Source organism: Mesoplodon mirus (assembly GCF_964341445.2).
Source record: "Mesoplodon mirus genome assembly, chromosome: 3".
Taxonomy (NCBI): Eukaryota; Metazoa; Chordata; class Mammalia; order Artiodactyla; family Ziphiidae; genus Mesoplodon; species Mesoplodon mirus.
The window spans coordinates 430761-444414 of NC_138978.1; the positions used below are offsets into that span (position 1 = coordinate 430761).

General features: G+C 68.6%; 1 protein-coding gene across 3 annotated transcripts; it reads right to left on the reverse strand.

The window, feature by feature from the left end:
• Nucleotides 1-500: 500 nt before the first annotated feature.
• On the reverse strand, nt 501-12421 carry DVL1 (dishevelled segment polarity protein 1). 3 transcript variants are annotated; one of them, XM_082612285.1, is made up of 15 exons: nt 12158-12421; nt 6770-6839; nt 6521-6642; nt 6135-6238; nt 5755-5893; nt 5433-5526; nt 5283-5352; nt 5061-5200; nt 4904-4980; nt 4747-4814; nt 4447-4599; nt 3678-3809; nt 3422-3589; nt 3120-3326; nt 501-1864 (listed from the first exon to the last, which is right to left on the reverse strand). In XM_082612285.1, the coding sequence occupies exons 1-15, from the start codon at nt 12325-12327 to the stop codon at nt 1476-1478; spliced, it is 2103 nt and encodes a 700-aa protein (XP_082468411.1). In that variant the 5' UTR covers nt 12328-12421; the 3' UTR covers nt 501-1475. The 3 variants fall into 3 exon arrangements, with proteins under 3 accessions (XP_082468411.1, XP_082468412.1, XP_082468413.1); XM_082612286.1 differs by having other exon boundaries at nt 4522-4599; nt 12158-12420; XM_082612287.1 differs by lacking the exon at nt 4447-4599 and having other exon boundaries at nt 12158-12420.
• Between the last annotated feature and the right edge of the window lie 1233 nt (nt 12422-13654).

The window sequence follows — 13654 nt, forward strand, 5'->3', positions numbered from 1 at the left end:
CAGCATCCTGTCCAAGCATCGCAGGAGTGGGAGGTTGGTGGGTGGGGTGGGGCTTTCTTGACCCCTCTGCAGGGGTGTGTGCCTGCCTGTGGGCCCCAGGGCAGGGCAGAGACCCGCTCAGGAAGGAGGGGGCACCCAGCTTCCTTCTCTCTCCCTGGCCAGTGAGCCAGCAGAGCGTGGTCAGTCCCCTCCAGCACCGCGGACAGAGCCTGGCCAGGGTGGGGGGTCAGCACCAAGGCCAGCACCAGCCGCAAGGACGACCCACCCACCATCCACCCCCCACCCCCCCGCCAGAGCCAGGGGCCAGCACCTCGGACAGAAGACCGCCCGCCAGGACTGCCAGGACCGCTGCGGCCAGGGCCTTGTCATTGGGCTGGCACCCAGAGGACAGCACCTAGCCAGTCCTCGGTCAGCTCTCGGCCGGACCCTGGGGAAGCTGACCCGGCCCCTGCACCCCAATCTCCTAAAGTGGGAAAAAAGAGACACAGATCACACGTCGGGCCCATAAAATTAAATGCTTTTTAGTGTTTAAAATAGCATTTACACAGAAGCAGCTCTATTAACTACCTGGATGACGCCCCAGCTCCGCACAGTATCTACAGTGCAGACGTGTGCAGGCCAGCGACGCTGGACGGAGGGAGCAGCGTGCGTGCGTGCGTGCGTGCGTGCGTGGGCGGCCACCCCAGGACCGCGGGGAGGGGCGAGCTGGCCACGCCCTCTGCCCCAGACCCCGCCCCGGCAGCAGCTGTGTGCATCTGTGGCCCTCGCCCTCAGGGTCACCTTCCCTCTCCTGCCATGTCCCCCTCGCCGTCCTCCCGCACCCCTTCAGACACACCGTGTGTCCCTGCGGGGCGGGGGTGAACACATGAAACTGCTCCAGTGGCTGGGAGTCGGGGACAGCTGACTTGGCCGCCACCCCGTGGAGCACACAGGCCAGGCAATAAATAAATAAATTAGATCCCTACCCTGGGCAGCCACAGAGAGGCCTCGGGGCTCGGACCCTACCCCCGAGAGGGCCCCCCACCTCGGCCTGGGCAGGATGGGGGGTGGGGCCTGTGAACCGGGTGAAGAGGGGGCCCAGGCCTAGCGGCCACCTCTCAGCTCAACCTGAGGCCCTGTGCACAGCACTGTGGGCGAGTGCGGGTCCCTGAGGCACACGCCAAGGGGGGCAGGTCAGACCTGCCTGAGCACAGGGAGATGGAGGCCCCCCCACCAGGGTCTGCACAGACACAGCTGCTCTGGCCAGGAGTGGACGGGCTGCCATCCAGGTTACGGTGGCCTGGGCTGCCCTCAGCCCCTCCCCTCTAGCCCGCTGCCACTCTGGCCAGGCCCAGACCCCATGGCACGAAGCACAGGCTGGTCTGGCCCAGGAAGGCCACGAAGGCCACACAAGCTCCAGGTGCAGCACCCTCCTGCAGGGGCAGCGGGACCACTGGCTGGAAGCAGTGGCCAGGCCGGAAGCACTCTCTCCTTGGTCACATGATATCGACAAAGAACTCACAGGGGTTCCCCATGGCCTTCTGGAAGGACTGGCGGCTGCCTGTCAGCTCTGGGGGGACAGCAGCCAGCTCCCGGACAGGCGGCCCCCCAGGCGGCCCGCCCACCACCGAGTACGCCTTTGTCAGGGGGTGCAGCGGGGGGAGCCCTGGGGCGGCGGCCGAGACCTGGCTGCGCGGGCTGCTGCCTTGGCTGAGCTGGCTAGCAGGACGCTCCCGCCAGCCGCCGCCGCCCACCCCGCTTGGCCCTGTGTGGTCCGACTCGCTGCCACTGCCCCCAGCTCCAGCCGACCGGCTCTCCTTCTCGTGCCCCAGGGCCCGACGGCTGCTCCCGCCGGCGCTCCGGGTGGACCCACTGCTTTTGCTTCCTAGGGTCAAGAAGGGGGGAGAGGAACGGAACAGTCAGTGCCAGGCCTTGCCTCTTCCAAGACAGCCGGCCATCGCGAGGACAACCAGGGGCAGAGCCTGGTGGCCCTGAGCCGGGGTGCAGCTGGAGCGGGGGAGCCATGCAGACACGAGGGCTGGGCCGGCCCCACCCAGGGAAGCAGGAGCAGCTGCAGCAGGCGGGGGGGGGGGGGCGGGGGGGGGCAGTGGCAGACAGGCAGGGACACTGGGGCCAGCTCGACGCCCCCACTCCTCACCCCAGTGCCTGAACCGAGGGCCCGGTCTTGCAGCTGAGAAACTGAGGCCCAGAGAAGGCCGTGTGTGCTCGGCGCACCTGCAGGCCATCTTGGGCTCCCCACCCAAGACCCGCCTTTCATCTGACCCCGGAGCCCTGGCTGGCCACTCGGCTCAGCCCTCCTGGGCTCAGGAAGTGTCGGGAACCTGAAGACGCCCACTGGATGGGGACGTGCCGGGAGGGACGCCGGGCAGGACCCTGGCTTACCGGCCCCGAGGGTCCGTTCCGCTAGTCCTTCAGTCTAACGCTTGCCCAGCACAAAGCAAGGGATAGATGAGTTACACAGCAGGCCCGGCTGGGCACCCACACCCTGCTACCAGGGCATGACCCCACCGGCTGGGCTTGTCCGGGGTCCACAGGTGCCCAACACGGCTTCCCCTTGGATACCGCTACCCTCAGATCCACTCTCCTGTCTCCCCGTCCCTTTCTGGGTCCACCGGGCCAGCCACCAGACCTCTCCCTGGACGCTGGGGGCATGGGGCCATGGGCCTCACTGACTCCACTCAGCCTCGGGACACTTCCAACAGGTCCCCTCCTCAGGGGCACCCCAAGCTTCCCGCTCAGCTGCCCCACACATCCCAGCATCGGCTGGGCCGTCTATGAAACTGTCACCTCCGGCTGTAGGTGGAAGGCGGAAGTCTCTGTCCTCCACTGTGTCCTGGGGTCCCCGTGCCACTCCCCCACCCGGGCCACCACACCCCGACGTCCCCATCCTTCCCACACCACCTCTGGCCTCTGCCACAGCGGAAGCACCGGCCCCCACGCGCAACCCCTGAAGCCTCCGGGTTCTTCTCCCTGGCCCCCTTCGACCACTCGCCCCTTCTGGAAGGAGCCAGACAGGGCCCAAGCACAGAGCGGATGGGAGCGCACAGGGTGGGGGAACCGGCACACAGGGCAGGGGTAGGTGGTGGGGAAGGTGTGGCGGCCGGGCGGGAGGCCCTCACCTTCACTCTGCTGACTGCCAGCACTGCCGCTGCCGTAGCCGAAGCCGGGGTCCTGGTACGCGGGCGGGAAGCAGGGCGGGGGCCCTGGGTACTGGTAGGGGTAGCCCTGCCCCAGGGGCCAGGGGGCGGCCGGGTGGGGCAGTGGGGCCAGCGTGTCCTGATCCGAGGCCCCGCTGGAGCCGCTGTTGAGGTTCAGGGCCGCGAAATCTGCGGATGGGGAGGCGGGGGTGAGGAGGGCTTGGGGGGCGAGGGGGTGAGGGGGACGGGCCCTCTGGGGACCCCGCCCCGCAGCCCCTGCTCACCGCTGCACAGGTCCCCGAAAACGTAGTAGCACTGCTCGGAGAAGGTGGCCTTGTTCACCGTGTGCCTCAGGAAGCCGCGCTTCAGCATGCCGCCGGCGTACCTGCGCGCCTCCCGCCTCTCGCGGAAGCCCTCCAGGTGCGTGTACAGCCAGTCCACCACGTCCGCCCCTGGAGTGGCAGGCGGCCGTCAGGCAGGGCCCCGGGCCGCCCCATCCCCGCCCCGCCCCGCCCCCTCTGCTGGCCGTGGGACCCTCACCGATGACGGCGTTGGCGATGGTGATCTTGAGCCACATGCGGTCGCGGATCTCCAGGCCTGAGTCCGGCAGCTGCATGACCCGGACGACAGCGCCCATGTCACTCTTCACCGTCAGCGGCACCTCCTCCAGCTCTGCAAGGCACGGCCTCCTCCTCAGCCCCAGTGGCTGACAGACGGGGCGGGGGTCAGAATGGACCCCAGGCCCCACCTGCCGCACCCCCTCAGAAACCAGGCTCTCTTGGCCCAGCGACTGGGGGGTCCAGCCCCACTGCTTGACAGCCCCGCAGGGTCAGGGAGCCGGCACACGGGGGTGGGCGGGGGCTGGACCTTCGTCTCCTACCCTGCAGGCGCTTCATCAGAATCTGGGGTCCAACCAGGACGAGGCCCCCCGGCCCTGCAGACCGGAGCCCCACGGGCGGAGATCGGGCCTCTTCAACCCCCTCCCCCGCGAGCTCGGGGCTATTAGTCGTGTTAGTGGCAGGAAAGCAGGGTGAGGGCCCCCACGCAGACAGCCGCCCCGCCCCGCCCCGCCCCGCAGGCAGACCCCTGGGCTGGCCGGGCCCCTCCAGGCATCTTCCACCTCCACCACGTGAACAGAGGCTGGGAGGAGGGCGGAGCCCAGTCCGTGCGGCATCTGACCACGCGGGCCTGGCAGCAGAGCAAACGCTCAAGCCTGGCGTGGGCCTCGGGTGCGACCGTGTCGGGTGGGCGCCGCGGCCAGGCCCTCGCCTGGGGCCTCAGTTCCCCGGTCTCGTGAGCCGCCACTTACGCGGAGCGCCGGGCACCGAGCTGGTTAGTGAGGAGGAGCTGGTGCGCGTGACGGCGCTGGAGCAGCGGCTCGTACCGTAGCGGGGTAGGGCTCCGGTCAGCGCCGCCGTGTGCGACAGCCAGGCGGCCGGGTCGATGGGCCGCACGGGGTCAGCTGGGCGGCCACCGCGCGGCAACAGACGGACGGACGACGGACGGCGGGAGAGAGAGCACAGCACAGGGGCACAGAGGGGAGAGGACCTTCAGGCTGCGCTGGGCACCCCCCCCCGCCCCGCCCCGCCGGCCCCGTGGGGTCACTCACCCCTCGGGATGGTGAAGTAGCTCCGGGGCGTCGGGTCCCAGCACTTGGCCACAGTGAGGCTGATGGGCCTGCGGGGAGGGCGGGTCACACGGCGAGGCCCCGGGGGAGCCCCCACCCCCCAGCCCTCGGCCCCGCCCCGCCCGCCCCTGCGCCTCACCCCGTCTGGGACACGATCTCTCGCAGGACCCGCACCGCGTCGTCATTGCTCATGTTCTCAAAGTTGACGTCGTTCACCTGGGGGCGCGGGGTCAGCGCGGTGGGTGCGGGTGCGGGGGCCGCCCCCCGGCCCCCCGGTGGCTCCCCCGGCCCCGCACCTGCAGCAGCATGTCACCCGGCTCGATGCGGCCGTCGGCGGCCACGGCGCCGCCCTTCATGATGGAGCCGATGTAGATGCCGCCGTCGCCCCGGTCGTTGCTCTGGCCCACGATGCTGATGCCCAGGAAGTGGTGCCTCTCTGCAGAGAGGTGGGGTGAGCAGGTGCCCCCCGCCCGAGGACCCCGTGCCCGGCCCGGGGACCTGCCCCGCCGAGGCCTCACCCATGTTGAGCGTGACGGTGATGATATTCAGGGACATGGTGGAGTCCGTGATGCTGCTGAAGGAGGAGGCCTGCGGGGTGGCGCCAGGTGAGGGGCTGCGGGCGGGACCGCGGCTGGGACCCACCTGCCCGCTCGGGCCTCCACACCTACCCGGTCTGTCTGCCGCAGGCGCTGCTTCCGCCGCCGGCGCTTGTGCTTCCGGAGGAGCCGGGAGGACGTGCTCCGCTCCGTGGAGCTGCTCAGCCTGGCGGGGTCGTGGGGGTCGGCGCAGAGTCAGGGCCTGGCCACCCCCTCCCCCACGCAGCTGAGGAAACGGAGGCCAGAGGGGCGGGGGCGGGGCCAGACCTGGGGAAAGCCGCCCCCGCAAGACAGCGAGCCACCGGCAGGGCCCCCTGCCCACACGCACATGCACACGGACACACGCGCGTGCGCCTGCGCACACGCCCCGCCTCGCACCGCCGCCCTCGCCCACCGGCTGGTGTTGTCGTCCTCCTCCGAGTCGATGAAGCTGCTGGACTCAAGTTCACTGCTCAGCACGGTGGACGCGCTGTCGGGGGGCAGCCCCAGGTCCCGCCGCCGGTCCCCCCTCGGGTGCCCGTTGGTCCGGGCGGCTGTGGGGACAGCAGGGAGGGGGGCTGGCCGCGGGGTCCCCTGGAGGTCACGGGCGGCCCTGCAGCCTTGAGCACCTGTTGACCTGGGAGCTGGCAGGGTGACCGCTGGGTTGCTGGAGGGGCCACTAGGGTCCTGGGACCTCTGCCAAGGGACCCCCGCTGGACAGGGCAGTACCTGGGGGTCACAGGGGCTTGGGGTGCCCATGAGGTCCCGGGGAGGTCAAGGGCGTGGCCTCGTTACCGTCCTCGCGGTTCCGGCGTCGGGCTCGTTCCCGCCGGTGGCTGAGCAGGGACTCCGTGCCGGTCTCGTTGTCCATCCCATCTCGGCTGCCGGCCACATTCGGGCTGTGCCGACGAGGGGGGCTGGGCTGGGGCGGCCGGGCCACTCACGCCTCGAACGCCCTCTCGGCTCCTCTGCTGCCCTCGTCTGGTGGGACCCCGACTCCAGCAGGGGCCCCCATCCACCCGCCGGCCCACTCCAGGCCTCTCCGCCCGCCCCTCCTCCGCTGACCAGCGCCTACTGACCGTGGGTTCCTGCTCAGCTGCCCCTCCCCACCCCTAAGAGGCCTGGCAGGACGCAGGCCCCTCAGATCCACTGGGCTCAGCGCCACCCCTCAGAGTCCTTACTGGAAGGAGGGGGGCCGGGAGTCCCCGATGCCGCCTGTCCGCTCGAGAGGCGGGGGCAGGTCTGCGTGGCCGTCAGTGCCCTGAGACCCTGCATCCGAGTGTGTGCCCTCAGCCAGGACCAGCTGCGGAGGAGAGCAGGGCTCAGGGACCGGCTTCCAGGCGACCCTTGGCAGGGCACCGGGGCACAGGTGACCAGCCTCCTCCACTCCCACCAGCCCAGGGCCCTCTGCCAGCATCCCGTGGACTCACCCAGGAGACCACGCGGCCATTGAAGCAGGGCAGCCTAGCGTTATCGTCGGAGATCTCCTCCTTCACAACCCTGTGGGCACATGCAGCCATGAGGCCACGGCGGTGGGGCCTGCTCCCAGCACTGGGCTCTGGAGGAGGGCCCCCAGCTCGTCTGGGGTGCGGGCCACACGGGGCATCCAGCCACACGCCCAGATGTCAGCCTGTGAGGATGACCCCACCTGGTACTTCCCTTCCCAGGAACCTTTACCATCCTTCCAAGGGCCCCTTCCAGGGCCCAGGTCTCCAAGGGGGCCCAGACACTCCCGACACCAAGAGTCACGGCCCTAAAATGCGAGTATCTGCCTTGCTCTGTGCCTCTGTGCCCCCCTGGCCTGCGGATGGTGAGGGCAGAGCCCACCCCGCCAGCCTAGAACAGGGCCTGGTTCACAGCAGGCCTCAGCACAGATGCGGACGCAGTCAGACCCCACAGATACGGGCAGGTCGAGAGGGCACAACACACAGACCAACACGCACACACTCCAAGGGCAGGCGACCGCCCTCCTGGCCCATCGGCCCAGCCAGGGAGACAGAAACAGACCCCCACTCACAGCACCAGCCCAACTCGAGACCTGGAAGGGCAGCCAAGCTCAGGGCCAGCTGGGCCCACAGAGGAGCCTCAGGCCCTGGAGGGCAGCGAGCCCCACCAGCCATACCCACTGCCCAGCGGCTAGCCCTGGCCTATCCCTTAATGCTGCCCCCGGTCAGGTGGGCTTGGCGTGGGGTGGGAGAGGCAGGTCGCCAAGGACCAGGGCAATGCTAACTGGGAAGGAGGCCAATGACCCTGGGGTCAGAAACTGGTTGGGGAGGTCCAGGTGTCAGGTTCAAAAGGGTGAGAGGGCAGCAGGGGAAGGGCCACGGGGCAGGGCGGGCAGTGCTGTGGCCCAGACACATCCCACGCTGCGGCCTCCCGGAGGCCCGGAGAGCAGGGCAGACAGGGCGGGGCCTGCAGCAGGAGGTGCCCCGAGGCCCCGCCCCCTGGAGGCCAGCCCTGCCCAGCGTGGCAGGTTCCTACACCTGGGCTTGGGCCCAGTGCAGAAACAGGAGCCGGGAGACCAGGCGGGAAGCGGCCTTGTGGCCCGCTGGGCCCAGACACCGCGACTCAGCTAGGCCTCGGCAGCAACAGGTGGCACACGACACTCCCACCCAGAGAGCAAGGCTCCAGTCCAACCCACCCACCAGGAGAGGGCCCAAGACCTCAGGGCAGAGTGGACGGAGGAGACGGGCCAGCCTGGGAGGGAGGGGGCACCCCGCCAGGGTCCTTCGGTGACCCCCCCTTCTGTGCCTGTGTGGCATCCCAGGGCCAGCCACACAGGCACAGATGAGGTGGAGAGAACAAGGGACAGAAAGAGTCATTTCTCAGGACCCCCTCCCCCCAGTGAGGAGCTGACACTGTGTCTGCGGCCCCCGCTCACGTATCACAGTCCGGCAGAGCTGAGCTCTGGGGAGGCCGAGACCCAGCCCAAGATTTAGTCAAGGAGGCCACACAGAAGGTTGTCACCCCAGGAAGACCTGCGGTGGCCTGGGGACACTTGGGGTTCTGCCGGCTGCAGCAAGCCCTCCCGGGGGCCCAGCAGGCCCCGAGCACCGTCTCTGAGTGACTGCCGCAACAGAGACACGGGAGGGACCTGGTTCCCACTTCACAGCCCAGGTGGCCCGGCCGGCGGCCTCCCCCCCGCCCCCGCCCCCTGACTCACACCACGGGGCCTGCTTGGCTCCCCCAGAGGCGGACACCCCAGGCAGGGGGTCCCAGAGTGCCCACATGGCCAGGGCCTCCAGGTGACCCGCTGCCCGGGGCTGCCTGAGGCCCCCATGTAGCCCACCCACACACGAACGCCCCTCCCAGGGCCCAGAGGCCCTGCTTCCCTGGCCCTCTCCAGCCTGCGAAACACACACCTTGCAGCCTGCACTACGGAGCATCCTGCCCTCCACCGGGCTTTGGGGTGCTGAGGGGCAGCTAGGCTGGGACAGCAGGGAGGGAGGGGCAGGTGCCCCAGCCCCCAGAACAAAGGGCACAGGGGCACAACGCTGCCGACCCCCAGCGATGGCCAGGGATAGGGACAAGGTCGGGAGTGGGGTTGGGGGAGACCTCGGCCAAGCCTGGGGAAATGCCCCACACACAACCCCAGGGCTCCCTCCTGAGCCGGGCCTCCCGGGTCTGAGAGGAGACCTCAGGAGCGGTGGTCAGTGAAGACACTGAACCTTGTGGTGGCCACCCAGGGGCACCCCCGTTGGCATCTTGCCCACAACCTCAGAATTCCTGGCAAAATCCTAGTTACCCTAGAACTCGGGCTGCCCAGCCCCGCCCGCTGCCCCTGCAGACTCGCCCCGCCGAGGAATCCGCTCAGAGCGGGGCCCTTGGAGCTGAGCCAGGGGCCCAGGGGGACCCTTGGGCTCCCAGAGGCCCAGTGGGATGGCCCCAACTGTGTCCCCAGAGGCACAGGGTTCCCCCATGGGTCGGGGTCCTCAGAGCCTTCCTCGGTCCCCTCACTGCCTCCTGCCCAGGCTCAGGCTCTGCAGGCCTCAGGGTGAGCGGATCCCAGTCCTCCAAGCCCTGCCACAAGCTCCGGAGGGTGACCCATCTAGACTCTCCCAACACCACTGGGGGCACTGACCCCAGATGGCGGGCAGAGTGGGAGCTCGGACAGCCTGTGCCAGGCCAAGTGCAGCCCCCCACTGCACCCCCCAGGGCCCACAGACAGATGGCCCCACAGACCGGAGCTCCTGGCGCAGAGATGCAGGGGCCAGGGCCACTGCCAAGTCCAGCCAGGCCTGGAATCGGCAAGGCAGCCCTGGCAGCAGAAACCTGTGAGCCAGACACCCTCACCCTCTGCCGCTCAGCCCAAAGGCTGGGCCCACACGTCTCCCTGCACTGCCACTCACCAAACCCAACTCCTGGCACCTCCAGGCCAACCCAGCACAAGCCCAGAGACCCTCCCCAGCTCCGCTGGGACACAAAACCTGTGACCTGCATGGGAAAAGTGGGAGGTGGGCACAGGACTCGCCACCCACTTGGCCAAAGATACCCGTGGGGAGTGGGACCCGGCCCAGAGCACGTGGCGGTGGCCACACCTTAGACTTAATAAGGGAAGGGGTTCCCTTCCTGGCCAGCCGTGGCCAGGAACAGAGGCCCCAGGAACTCAGGGCCCAGCCCACAGTGCGCTGAGGGGTTGGGGCAGGAAGCCCAGGCTCACCAGGTGCCCTCACAGTCCCCAATCTGAGGCCACCCCTCTTATGAGGGGTGCTGCCCCAGCCCAGCCAGGACCTGCCCCCACTTTCCCCAATCTCCAGCTACATCCACTAGGTATCTAGGGTGAGCTTCCAGCTCTCGTTTATACTAAAGTGTGAGTGACTATCCAGCCCCTCCCAGAGGAAATTCATTACACTGAGTAAATGATTCTACAGAATAAATAAAACTTGGAGCTCTGTAGGTAGACCTCAGGGGAGGGTAGGAAGGAGGCAGATCCTCTCCAAGGGTCCCTGAGGCCAACAAGCCACAAACCAGAGGTCTGGGAAGTGGGGAATAAGGTGAGCCTCCCCTGCTCTGTCTGTCCATGTGCCTTCCAGAGTCACCCCAATCCCTCCCCGTCCCAGCCCAGTCTACTAGCCCGGTCTTGTTCTCTCCCCCCGCATCCCAGTCATGCTGAGACAGCCTGAAGAACTCCTACTTGTGCTTCAAGACCCAGATCTGCCTGCCCAGTGACCTCCTAGGCCAGGGCACCCATGGGTCCTGCAAATCCTCCAGCAGGCCCAGCCTCTGCTGGGAGTGCACCGTGATGGGGACAGGGGTCTCTGCAGCTCAGCAGCTACCAGACGGAGGACCAGGGTCAGGGCCCTCGGGATGCACCCCAGATCATGGTCCAAGGGCAGCCACCTAGGGGCTGGGCGCACACTGTGCCACACGTTGCTTGCTGGCTTTGGCTTGTGACAGAGCGTGTGTGACTTCAGTAATTTTCGTTGAAATGATAAACTAAGTTAAAAAGAAAAGCACCCTTTCACATACCCAGTGCTCACAGCCAAAGCAGAGCAGACCCAGAGCAGTGAGACTGTAGGAGATCACCCAGCGAGGGCTGGCTCCCCAAACCAATGCCCTACCCTGGGGAGCCCAGCCTGGGGGTGGCTTCTAACATGAGCCCGGCAGGGCTGGGGGCTGCCAAGACCACATGCCCCTTCTCTGCCTCTCCCTGGTGTTGGGGAGGCATGAGAGAGTCCAGCTGGCCACATGTCCCTCAGGCCTTCCTGAGAGCCACAAAGTGGCCTCAGCTTGATCTGACCTGGGCCTGCCCAGGGTCCACGCAAACCACAGAATCCAGGAAATGGCCTCAATGTCAAAGTCCTGAGACGCAGCCACAGACAAGGACACGGGCTGCCTGAGGGCACCCAGGCGCACCTGCTCGGCGCACCAGGCCTCTGGGTGCCCCCCCCCCCGCCCCCGCCCCAGCACCGCTGAGCAGGGGACTCAGGTTACCCGTGGCTGTGCCGGGTCAGGCCTCAAGCGGACAGCCAGCCTCCAGCTCACCGCTCACCGTTCCAGAGGCCCAGCCCAACACAAGCGGGAAGTCCCCACGGCCAGGACAGCCACCACTAAGGGCAGACATGGGGACGCTGACACAGAAGCTGCCCCGAGTCAGCAGTTGGCCTGGGCCGCTCCCAGGAACCCAAGTGCCATGTGGCTCAGCAGGGACAGAAGCCCCTGTGGCCGGCAACCCCAGGGCGGGGGTGGGTGGAATAAAGACCCACGTTGCCCAGTGACCCTTGACCTCTGCTCTGTCCCGAGGGCCCTGGAGAAGGGGGTCAGGAGGAGGCTATCCTGAGCCTCCAGAAATGTCTGCAGACCCCAGCAGACAGATCTGTGCCCCTGTCCCAGATCACCTCATTTCCCCCGTGCTAACTAGGGAACCCACTGGGTGGCCGGCACCCTGTCCCCACCCCCACACTCGGACACTCCTCTGACCCCAAGCCCCATGAATCGCAAGCTCTCCGGCCAGCCCTAAGCATCTGTCCTCCACAGAAGGCGGGCAGAGGACCCTGAGCCTGACACGTGCCAAGGTGGTATTTTCGAGGTCGACCTGGACTACAGGCCTCCACCGCAAATCACACTCAGGACAGGACCCAGGGCAGGTGGAGAAGCCAGGACCCTCGCCTGCCCTAAGTCCAGAGCTCTCAGGCTCCTGGGCAGGCAGTCAGGGGCCCAGGCGTCCCCTGCTCAGGGCACAGACAGGTGGGACACACCGCACCGGGGCTCGCAGGCACGGGGAGGTACCGCCCAGGTCACAGCCCCAGCATCTGCCCTGCCTGGCGCAGACAGGTGCCCACACGCGCGCCCGCGCACAGGCCCTGTGGCCCACTGACCCGAAGTCCTGGTCCATGGACTTGAAAAAGAATTTATAGGCGTGCACGGGCCGGTTGCTGAGCACGTTCTTGAAGTCGGCCAGCGTGACGCGCTCGGGCGCCACGGGCAGCTTGACCAGGTACGGCGTCTCCTCCTCGTCCATGTGATAGATGATCTTGGTCTCCGCCATGGCGCGGCGCTCAGGCCCAGCCCGGGCCTTGGACGCGGGCGCCTCCCCGCCGCCGGCCCGCGCCCCGCCCGCGCGCCGCTCCCGGCCCAGCCGCGACCAGGCCCCCGCGCCCCCGCCCGGCCGCTCCGGCCCCGCCCGCCCTGCCGGCCTCAGCCCCGGCCCCGGCCCCCCGCACACCCCGGCTGCTGCCCCGCCGCCCGCGGCCACCCATGCGCCCCTGGCCCGGGACGCAGGCAGGGAGGGCGCGAGGCCCGCCGCGTCCGTGCGCCCCGCCGCCGCCCCCTCGGGCCGCGCGTTAAAGGGACAGCGGGCCCTGCTGCGCGCGGCCGCGGGGGGCGCCAGAGAGCAGCGGGCCTAACGTCACCGGGCTGCCCGAGGCGCGGGGGCGGGGCTGCGCACGCGCGAGCGCGGCGAGGGCGGGGCCTCCCTGCCTGCGTCCAGGCCCGGAACCCGTGGCGCGCGCGTCCCGGGGCCGCGGCGTGCACAGGCCGATAGCCCTCGGCGCCCGGTTCTCGGCCCTTGGGCGGCCGGGGCGCGCCCCGCGGGGAGGAGGTGGGTGGGGGCCCTCAGGAAGCTCTGCACCCGGCCTGGAGCCCTCGGAGGGGTTCCGCGCGGCCAGGCTCCGGTCCTCCTCCTCTTCAGGGTCCGGAGGCGCCGTGGTCACATCGGCGGGCTGCGGGGGCACCGCGGGAAGCTGAGAATTGTGTCCGGGCAGGAGCTGAGGACACTCGGTCACATTGCGCCCCCGCGCCAGCTCCGAGCTGGCGCGCCCTCTGCCGGGTCGCACGGGGGTTCCAAGAAACACGGGCCAAGTGAATGCCGGTGCCCCCGTGGACGAGGGAATGAAAGTGTGAGCACGTGTATGTGATGCTCGGGCGACAGCGGGGTCAGCGCGGGCAGCTGTGGGCACGCAGGGGCACGGTACTTCTGGCAGCAGGTGTAGGGATTCTTTTCCCGGACGCTCTCTATCGAACCTGCTTGGGGTCCTCCTGCCTGGGGTCAAGGGAGACGCGGAGCAGCGCCCCTCCGGCTGTGAAGGGTCCAGCCCAATGGGGATAGCGGCTCTCCCTCCCCCACCCAAGGAGGGAAACTTGAGGCCACGAGAAGGCTCCTGACCTCCACTCCCCTGGGCTCTGTGAGGTGGGCACCCGCTCAGCCAAGCCTGGGCCTTCTCCCCTCGGCGCTCAGTTTCCCCAGACAGGACTGCCTTAGGGGAAGGGTCCACCATGGCTCTCTTCTGGGTGTTCAGGGTTAGGGAGGAAGACCCTGAGAGCTCACCAGGGGACCAGATCCCCCAGGCCAGGCACAAATGGCTGCCGGTCACACA